This window comes from Apaloderma vittatum, unplaced genomic scaffold (genome assembly GCF_000703405.1).
Source record: "Apaloderma vittatum isolate BGI_N311 unplaced genomic scaffold, ASM70340v1 scaffold14104, whole genome shotgun sequence".
Classification (NCBI taxonomy): Eukaryota; Metazoa; Chordata; class Aves; order Trogoniformes; family Trogonidae; genus Apaloderma; species Apaloderma vittatum.
In genome coordinates this window covers 56,866-66,434 of record NW_009713342.1, presented here as the reverse complement: position 1 = coordinate 66,434, position 9,569 = coordinate 56,866, and the positions used below count along the sequence as shown (strand labels likewise).

At 45.5% G+C, this 9,569-nt stretch overlaps 1 protein-coding gene across 2 annotated transcripts in view; it reads left to right on the top strand.

Moving 5' to 3' along the window:
* Nucleotides 1–1,332: 1,332 nt before the first annotated feature.
* SPATA13 (spermatogenesis associated 13) overlaps nucleotides 1,333–9,569 on the top strand; it is a 45,777-nt gene continuing 37,540 nt past the window's right edge. Inside the window, exons 1-2 of one of the 2 annotated variants that reach the window (XM_009868333.1) lie at nucleotides 1,342–2,814; nucleotides 8,748–8,753. In XM_009868333.1, coding sequence (XP_009866635.1) covers nucleotides 1,357–2,814; nucleotides 8,748–8,753 — 1,464 coding nt within the window. In that variant the 5' untranslated portion in view covers nucleotides 1,342–1,356. Of the gene's footprint in view, nucleotides 2,815–8,747; nucleotides 8,754–9,569 lie in introns of both variants that reach the window. The other variant, XM_009868332.1, reaches the window with a different exon arrangement.

The following is a 9,569-nucleotide window of genomic DNA, read 5'->3' as shown; positions in this document are numbered from 1 at the left end:
CTGGGGGCTGCCCCGCCCCCAGCCCCGCTGGCCCTCGGAGTCCCCGCGGCCACTGGGCTGGGAAGGAGACAAAGAAGGGGCCAGGGCTACCTCTCTCCCTCAGGCACTGCCCTGCAGTTCTCTCTCTTCGTTTCTCGGAGTGTGGGGAATTCTTCCCCCCTCACAAGCAGTGACAGATACGCAAAGATCCCACTGGCCCTTGCAGAGAGAACCGTGCCGTGACCTTTGTTTTAGAGATCGTGCCAGTGCCAGGCTGGGCGTCCCAGTGGTTTCCCAAGCACCGAAGCGTGGTTTGGGCTGCTAGATCTCCCATACTGAGCTCAGGGGGAGATCCCTAATACAGCAGGTCCCAGTCACAGAGACTCCAGTCACTACCAAATTCAAATTTTCATCATGCTGCCGTGACAGCATAGGCTGGCTTCTGGCGTTGTGTACTGCTGAATCTTTCTTTCTTTGGGAAAAAGACTTTGCTGTGCATTTTACATAACTTGTAGGCTTACCTGCTAGGGAACAGACAAGACAGTAGAGTGTCATACAGCCTTCTGTTGGCAGCAAGTATAGGAAAAAATATGCAAGTTTTCCTCTTCTTTGCTTGGTGTTTGAGGATTAGGTGACACTTGATGGACGTGCTTGGTTTTTTGAATGAAAACTTCTTGAGTGTCCCAGGGCTCAGCACTGAGCGCTGTGAGGAGGAAGACTGGACTGCTGGTGTTGCGGTCTCTCTCTAAGTGTGTGTGTGGATTCTGTTCAGTGTTGTAAGGTAGGTGTGGTAGTCATACTGAACTTGAGAGCTTATTAAGCATTAGAGAAACAAGTATATATTGAAATTATTCTGGTCTCTTAAATTGCTAATGAATGCAATTAAACTTTGATGAATGCCTTCTCTTCAGCGTGCATCACACTCTTGTTTGGTGAAAAAGAACTTCGTTTTGTGCATGTCTTCATTTCCTGCAATGGGGCTCAAACTTCCTTAGTTGGGGACTTTGTAAGGAAATTTCTCTAACGGTTGCCTTTGTTTTCCTGATGCAGGCAGTGCACCCTGAGGAGCTCAGCTCACCCAGTGCATGTGAAAGTAAGACAAACCAAGGTGCAGCAGATGAAGGAGAGACAGTGAGGTCAGCTGGCGGAGACGGCAGTGTTGTTCTGAGCTACCCTGGCCTCCATCTCCATGCGTACAGCATCGAAAGCATGACGACGTTTCCGAATGGCTGTGGCAATGGCGCCACTGTTACTTGTATAGTTATGGATAATAAAGAGCCCCAAAACCAGACTACCTGTGTCAGCCATAATGGGGACTACAGCACCAGCAACAGTCATGAGGAAATTCAAGAGGATAAACTGAGCCCCTCCAAAATCATGCGCTTTTTCACCACCCCTCGGAAACGGGCTAATTCCAGCTCTGACAGGCCTCGTTCTCTGGTTTTGATGGGCAACTCGTCCACATGGAATGCTTTGTCTTCCATCAGAAAAATGGGATCTTTCAAGAAGCTGAAATCTTCAGTTCTCCAAGGAAGTCAAACGAGGGAATGCCCAGACATCTTAAATGAGAATGGTGTAGGCAAACATGGTTCAAACGGGGCAGTGATGCGAGTTCAGACTAACAGGTATTCCTATTCGGGGCCTCTACATGATTTCCAGAACTCAGTGGAGGGTTTAGCTTCTGACTGCTCTGATGCAGAGGAGAGCGATGAGTCTTTCCTGAGGAATACTCATCGCTCACGCAGCATCAGGCGGGCTTACGGTGCTGGCCGCATAAACTTGCTAGACACCGATAAAGTTCAGAGTCATCAAAACTGTACTAGGCCAACATCTCCTGTCATCACTGAGCCAAAGATCTGTGAAATTTTGGTGAAAGACTCTGAAAACAACAGGATCGTTTATCGGAGAAGCAAAAGTTCGGATAATTTGAACTTTCTGAAAAAAAGCTCGTTCAAACGGAAGTCAACCTCAAACCTCACCGACCTCAAGGTTGAAAATGAAAAACAGATGCCAGCGAGGACTGTGAGTGTTACTTCTGCTGACTCGGACAAAAGTGGTGGGAACCCGGAGAGGAGATCCAAGCGATGGAAGAGCCCTATCAGGGCAAAGGATTTTGACCGAGTTTTGAAACTTGTCAGTAATGTTACAGATGTTGCATGGAAGAAGGATGGCCCTAAGAGCACGGCTCCTTCTCCCAGTGAGTCCCACAGAACAAGGTCAAACAGCAGACTGCATGATGACTACTCCCGCAGGGTTTCCAGCAGCACAGATCATGACAGAAAAAGATGCGCCTCTCCAGTGTCTAGTCCAGATGCTTCTTTTCCAGGAACACCTTGTCTGCAAAGCCCCACAGTTGCTCAGGATAAAGAGGCTGAAATGAGTGTAGTCCTTGCTGAAGACAAAAGCCTCAGGACGTCATCGGGTATCCCAGACTCTGACAGTTTATCACCCACGCTGAATGACATTAGTCCCTTTCCCAATGAAGTGTTTTATTCGGATTCAGATGAGCCAAAAGCTAGCCAGCAGTTTACATGTGAAGTTGAAACTGCTCATGTTCCAGTCAGGCCAACTACTCCAAAGCCTAAAAGTCCCACCGCAGAGAAGGTCAAGTGCAATATGAACTTTCAGTGCCCAAACCGTCACAGCACGCTGTCACTGAGCTCATCAGAGAGCGAGGAGAGAGTCGAGGGGCTGAAGCTGGGCAGGAATCCTGTTTGCTTCCAGGACTCGGTGCAAACTGTGTACTGTGATGATGGAAATGAAGACAGTGGCATAAGCAGCCACTCTCAGCTGAGCCTCAATTTAGCCTCTAGTGCTGAAGAGAAAAAGGAAGAGGTAAGAAAGAAAGCAAAATCCTTTAGAAACTGTGTATACATCTGTCAGGTTTTGTTTTTATTTAAGCAAAACAATGCAAACAATGCAAAGTAACCTGAATACTAATGGCTATTGCAGCTTGTTATTGCTAAAATATGCTGTCAGCAATTATTTCCTTTAATATATTCTCTTTGGATGCCAATGTCAAGTTATTTTTTCCTTGTGCATTAATATCAAAGAAAGTTTTGGCAGCAAAGCTATTCATGTATGTTTCCAAGGGCAGCTTATTGCACCCTGCAGATACACCATCTTGTCATGTGGTCTTGTCAGATTTTACCAGCCTAAGCAGGGTCTGACTGTGTTTCCTTCCAGGCTGAAAGGTCTCTCAAGAGTCTGTAGCGTTGATTCTGTGTTAAACACTTTGCCTGTGAAAGCCTTGCAGAACATGATAATGTTTGTAGAGCAGTGTGGCGTGAAATGTCAAGTATAGAGGATTAAGCATTCAACTGTAGCAGATATTTTTCACTGTGCGGTCTTGGCCACGTTGAGGGTAAACTGGTTATATTTTTGCCTGCAAAACTCAAGGTGCAGTATTTTAGATGCTGGGCTGTGCGTTGCTGCTAATGTTTTAGTGAAGACAACCAGCATTTCCCTGCCCCTGATGCATGTTTTCGTACTCTCAGCAGATGGGTAGATAGATGTATTGCAGCACCTCTGAGGTGAGTTTGCGTAATAACCCCGTGCCCTGACCTAAAGCACTGTGTGAGTTGGCACTGGAGCAGTTGCAGGGATTTGGCAGTGTTGGTGAAGAGCTGTAGGACGTATCCTGCAACCTCTGAAACAGGGTGGCTCACCTCAGCCCCAGCGGTACGCCATAGTGTGATTGGGAGCTACTCAGGGTGAGGCAGCAGAGAAAGCTTTGCTGCTCATGGGAAAAAATACACCAGGGCAAAAATCCCTGTGGATCTATATGAGTATGTGTGCCATTTACAAAATAAAGCTGACAAATCTTTTAAACCATCTCAGTTTGACTAGAAGTATCTTATACCTTAGGTATGAGATAGACAAAGGCAGGTGTTGGAACTGTGCAAACTTCAGCCTGTCATGTTGTAAAGTCTTACAATGTGTGTAAAGCTGTCTTAGTTTTAAAAGCCTGGCATGGTTTTTGCAAAGTAACTGTAAATGGTTACAGAGCTTATCAATATTGTCCTCCTGCTGGAGAAAAGTGAGTTTGTTTACTGTAGTGCTTACAGCGATGGAAGGATTGGGAAAATAAACCCGATGTGTGTAAGCGTTGGGGCTCTGGGGTTATTCCTCTTCTGAAGACCTAAAATTGCCTCAGCCATCCATCTTTTACAAAACTCTCACTTAAGAGTGTGTGCAATGAGATGCTTTCACATTGCCAGAGAGCCCAAGTGTGGATGGATGTCAGTATTTTAACTCGGGAATAAAACAGGAGGTAGAATGGATGCTGCTCATCTACCATCTAGTGGTGATCTGGCATCACAACCCAAGAGAAATTCAGCTGGTCCCTCCCCTTGGCTCCTGAAAAACCAGTCTAGTTTTTAAATGAACGTGTACACTGGGTGGATAAAAGTTGCTGTGTTTTTAGTTTTAACACCACATTCTGTTATTGTCTAACATGCAATTTAAATTTTCTCTTTGTATTGTAACATATTTTAGGTTAATTTTGAGTGCCTTTTAGTGCTCGCTTCAAGTTGTCTAAAATACGGGGTGTGCGCTGGTGGCAGCTTGGGGTGTGCGTAGTGGGCAGGTGGATGGTGTGGGATGGAGCCCTGCGAGAGCTGGATGTGGTGGCCAGGGGATGGACTCCTTGGCTGCTGGGGTGGCAGCAAGGGACTGTAGCCCCCTCCCTAGGCTGTGAGCTCCGCCTGGAGCCCCTGTGCATGGCAAAACAACCACAGTCACCCAGATGGTGCAGCTGCTTCTAGACCTCTCTTCTGATCAAAAAAAGTAAAGTTTTTGGAGGCGGTAGCTGTGGGTTGGAAGCAGGAGCTGTGCAGGGCAGGGTTTGCTTCTGTTCTACTATGCAAGGGGTGTAAACTCTGTCCTCTCTTTTTCCACACTGGCTCCCCATGCCATACACAACCCTAAAGCTGTGGTACTCAGAGTGGCTACAAAACAGAGAGAGTAGTATGGTCTCTTTATGCTCGCTCTTTGGAGAGCTTTATTGCTTGTTTCCTCCTCCTTTGCAGAGTGCTTCCCTCAGCGTGGAGGTGGCTTGGTATCAAAGATACTTAGGCCAAGTTATTTTTTAATTGGAGTTTATTCAGCCCGCAGGCACTTTCATGAATGCCGCATACTCACACAATGAGGTCACTGGGTTTTGAACTCTCGACTACAATTAATTTTTAATTCTACTTTTTACCTCCGCGTTACAGAACTGTCCCACCCAGCAAGGTGTTCCTGTGCCAGTCAAGTGCTTCTCAACAATCATTTGAGATGTAATGCCGAGCTCTGCAAATCCCAGTTTTTTAAGGCTTTGTCTAAGCCTTGAACACACTGGGTTAATGGACAAACATGTTTCCATGTTTGAGGCATCATTTTTCCTGTGTAGATTTCATGTAAAATCCAGTATGCATTCCAGTATGGCTACTAAAATCTCTGTGGCTTGGAGACATATTTCAGTACAAAGTTTTATAAGGTGCTGAGCAGTCAGGCTCAAACGTGTTCTCCTTTTTGAACTGTCTGCCATAGCTGGAAGCAAATCTATTTTATTTCCTTACCCACTCATCTAGTAGATGAGTTGGTGAATGAAGTCTGTGAAACTTGGTCCATCTCTGTATTTTCCCAAATGTGGAAATTAAATATTTCTACCTTGCATTTCCCTGACACTGTAAAGCTGATTTTGCAGTATTCACATGAAGGCATCTATCCATGTACCTGAACTGATGTTTGGCGACTTCTTCCCTCCATCATCCATTCTTGAGATCCTGTCATTTCTGCCACTTTGTTGGTTTCACCAAAATGCAAGATTTGGACTGGAGCAGGGGAGGTGTTTGGCCTTCTCAGTCGTTGGCCCTGCCAGAGGTTGCTTCCTAGGGAAGAGCTCATTAAGAACAGCCTGGATCCATGCGTCAGCACTTCTTAAGCTACAGGGGCCTGAGTGACAAAAGCTTGTCTGTGACAGCCCATGCTTTTGCAGTCTCTGCTTTGTGCCGCTGTCACTTGTATTCAACATCTTGCTTTTAAGTAGCATCAAGAGATGATTAAGTACAAGTTTGTATTTGGACTGTTTCGCATAGTCTTTACTTGCGTGGAGCGGAGCCCCACGTTAATATAAATAATGAAAACTCTGCCTTGGACTGGCGTGTGTCAACCACTAAGGCTGCCTAAACAAACCACTTTTCTAAATTTACTATAAAAAAGACAAATCAAGTTATCTGACATTTCACCTAGTCTTTCACAAGTTCTTGGAGCACCTGCTATTTAAATTGTCTTGCTGGCATCTGTCTTCACAGTACACCAGACTTTTTATTACCTAAATACCTTATCTGCATCACTATAAATGAATGATAAATTACAGCGAAGAGGTAACTGCTGTAATTAGAGTTGAGTCACATTTTGTTTGCAGACTGCATTTTAAGTGCTCTAAGACCTGTCTGTTGCCTCATTTATGTTCTTGCCATGTGAAAGTCAGTGGTCCCAGCTAATCGACAGAACTGGGCTGGTCTGGCCCATACAGGTCTCTGGGCTCTGATACTGAGCACAGATGGCTTAGCTTGGGGGACAGCTTGTGGAGAAGCAGAAGAATCATAGAATCATAGAATGGCCTAGGCTGCAAGGGACCTTAGAGATCATCTAATCCAACCTCCCTGTCATGGGCAGGGACACCTCTCAACTAGATCAGGCAACACATGGGGACCGAACAGGAATCGAACCCGTGACCTTCGTGAAGAAGAGCTGTATGGATGGGAATATGGAGAGAATTCAGCTCTTTTCTCAGTGGTTATCCTCCCTATTTCTTGCTTCAGGAGGTGTCCTCACAGTGAAGGACCAAAGAGTGGTGGCTGGATGTGGTCATGTTCAATACCCTCAAGAAGCATGCAGCAGCCAGGAGCTGAGGATGGGCATCCTGGGACCTACCACAAGCTCTAAAGTGCTGTGGGGCTGGGCATGAGCACCTCCTGGAAGCTATTTACTTTCAGCTCTCTGAACTCTACAGATTTACAAAGCTCTGGTTCATCCACGTGCAATTTGTGAGTCTGGCTTAATCATCTTAATCTGTGTAACTGAAAATGCACTAAACTGTAAAGGATAATTAGGTAAAGTAAATAAGGGGGAGCATTTCTTAAACTGGGTTTATTCCTCTGAGGCTTGTAATTTGGAGCGAGGGCTTGCCGCTGCAGTCACACTCCGGTCTTGCTGGCTACAGAGCCAGGGCACAGAGCAGCGTAGCACTGTAGCAGGCTCTCAACAGCATCTCTGACAGCAAAATGAGGTTTCAGTTAGACTGGATGACATTGGATTTACATTAAATTCTCTGAGCTGCTCTGCGCAAGTCAGGATGCAACCACACAGTGTCTCTGCATTTGCTAAAAGAGTGACTTGCAGGAGCGCTTGCCCAGAGCTAAACCAGCAAATTCTGCGCATTGCTGCAAATCCAAACTGCAGAACCAATCACTGAAATGATGCAGAAGGGAGCCCTCAAAGGACGTTATTATCTTCCTGTTGCAGCAAAAACTCTTCCAAGTTGCTGCAGCGGAGATGTCTGCCATTCAGTACAGCCTGTAATCATTGGCTGCTGTATCCTCTGCTAAGAAGAGGAAAAACAAGGCAGTGATGACAGCAATCTGAATTCTGGACCAGGTTAAATTGTAGTCTGAGTAACTGCAGAGCTGAATAAAATTGGCCATTCCTGAAAAACGTAAAGTAATGCAGGAGATACTGCCATCTCTACAAAAGGATTTGTGGATGCTGAAAGGAGGAGCTCAGATGGACTCCTCAGCAGTTAGCCCAGGATAAGCTGCTTCCTCTTCTTACTGCATTGGTGCTCTTCTGCCTTTCCAGAACCTCTGATATTTGACTCTGCTGTAGCTTTCCTCTGATGCCTCAGTTCATACCGAAGTGCTGTTTACCCTGAGATCAGGAGCAATAGTCCACCAGAGAGTAGAACGGCACTGTGCCACGTAATTTGCTTTTTACGTTGAGCACAGTGTTGAGTTGTTGGCATGGATAATGTGTGTCTTTACACTAAGAGGCTGCAATTTCCAAATTGAGCAGAGGCAGCTGCAGAGTTTCCTCTTAAGTGACTGTGTTTCCCCTTTCTGGCATCCGGAGGCTGCTCTGCTGGGATGCTGAGCGGGATGCTGTGGCAGGCTGGCAGACCGGCCGGGTGCTGCAGGAGACCGAGCACAGCAGCCCCGACTCTTCCTACTCTGAGCTTAACCGCAGCAGCCTCGCCCTTACTCCACGCTCTAGGAAGTAATAGTTTGCAGATGTGAAGTTGTCCAAGGCAGCTCCGCCCCACTCAAGCTGGAGTTTGTGACTGCTGCTGGGACCTGCTGGTGGCTGGGCTTGGGCAGGGACGATGAGGCTTTGTTGTGGAAAGGTGGAGAGAAGGGGGGAACCAGAGAAACCTCTGCCTGGATAGACACTGAAGAGAGCCTATGGCTTTTTGTGTTTTGCTTTGTTAGCATAATGTTCCACTTTCAACCTGTGGTTATCATCTGGCTTTTGTGGTTCGCCAGTGGGTATTACAAACACAGCCTGGAAAAAGTTGCTTGTGTTGCCAAATAAAAGGAAGCCAGATTTTCTTTTATAGACCTGTTACTTGATCTGGGGTGTTCTGCCGCAATTTAGAAATTATTCAGGGATTTATGTAGGGATTATTCATGCGTGTACATCTTCGAGAATGAGGCAGAAGATATGAATACTCCTTTACTGTACACTACATGCTTGCAGTTCCAGTTTAGATACTGAAGTAAAAGGAGGTCAGGGTTAGAGCATCACCCAGCCATCCCCAAGTATCAGTCACCAGAAAACTAGTGGAAACACTTTTCTGGTTTTAACACATGTGCATTTTTTTTTATATGGCTGATGAGCTTATTTCTGCAAAGCAAATACATTTCCCTGCAAACTCCCCTATGCCAGTCAGAAATATATTAGCTGATTTGGTTCTGGAAATGAGTTCGAGGAGAGGATGAAGGAAATCCTTGAGATCCGCTTATTTCCATTTCAGCCCTATGCTTCCTCAGTGATTTATGTGACTTAAGTGCTTTGAGTCTGCTCCTTATCTGTTAAATGTGGATATTATGAAGGTGAACTCGCTAATCTTGGTACGACATGTTGCTGAGAGGGAAAGCATTATGCTTGTTGGTTAAGATAAGCTGGCTTGCAAAGATCAGGTTAAATGAAGCAAACTTGCATTAAAAATGCCTTAGAAATATATGGCTAAATTTTTTGAGGGGTTATATCTATACAGCCTGATCTTTTAATGCAATCTTGTAGGTGTATTTGTTAGAGCACCACAACTGCTTTGTTGTCAACAAATCCCAAAAGTAGAATTATACAACTATTTTTTCCAATTACTAAAACTTCCAAGATGAGTGTTTTAACACAGCAGTTTGTGTTGCTAATGGGTATTAATTTTACCACATTACAAGGCACAGGAGTGTAATTTTGCTTTATTGCAATGTATATTATTTCCTGCATCCGTTCTAGAAGCTGACCGGTATAGTACAGTGGTATTCCTTTAGGGGGTCCTCCTTCGAAACGGTGCTCTGCAAATTTTTAAACTGTGGGTCCAACAATTT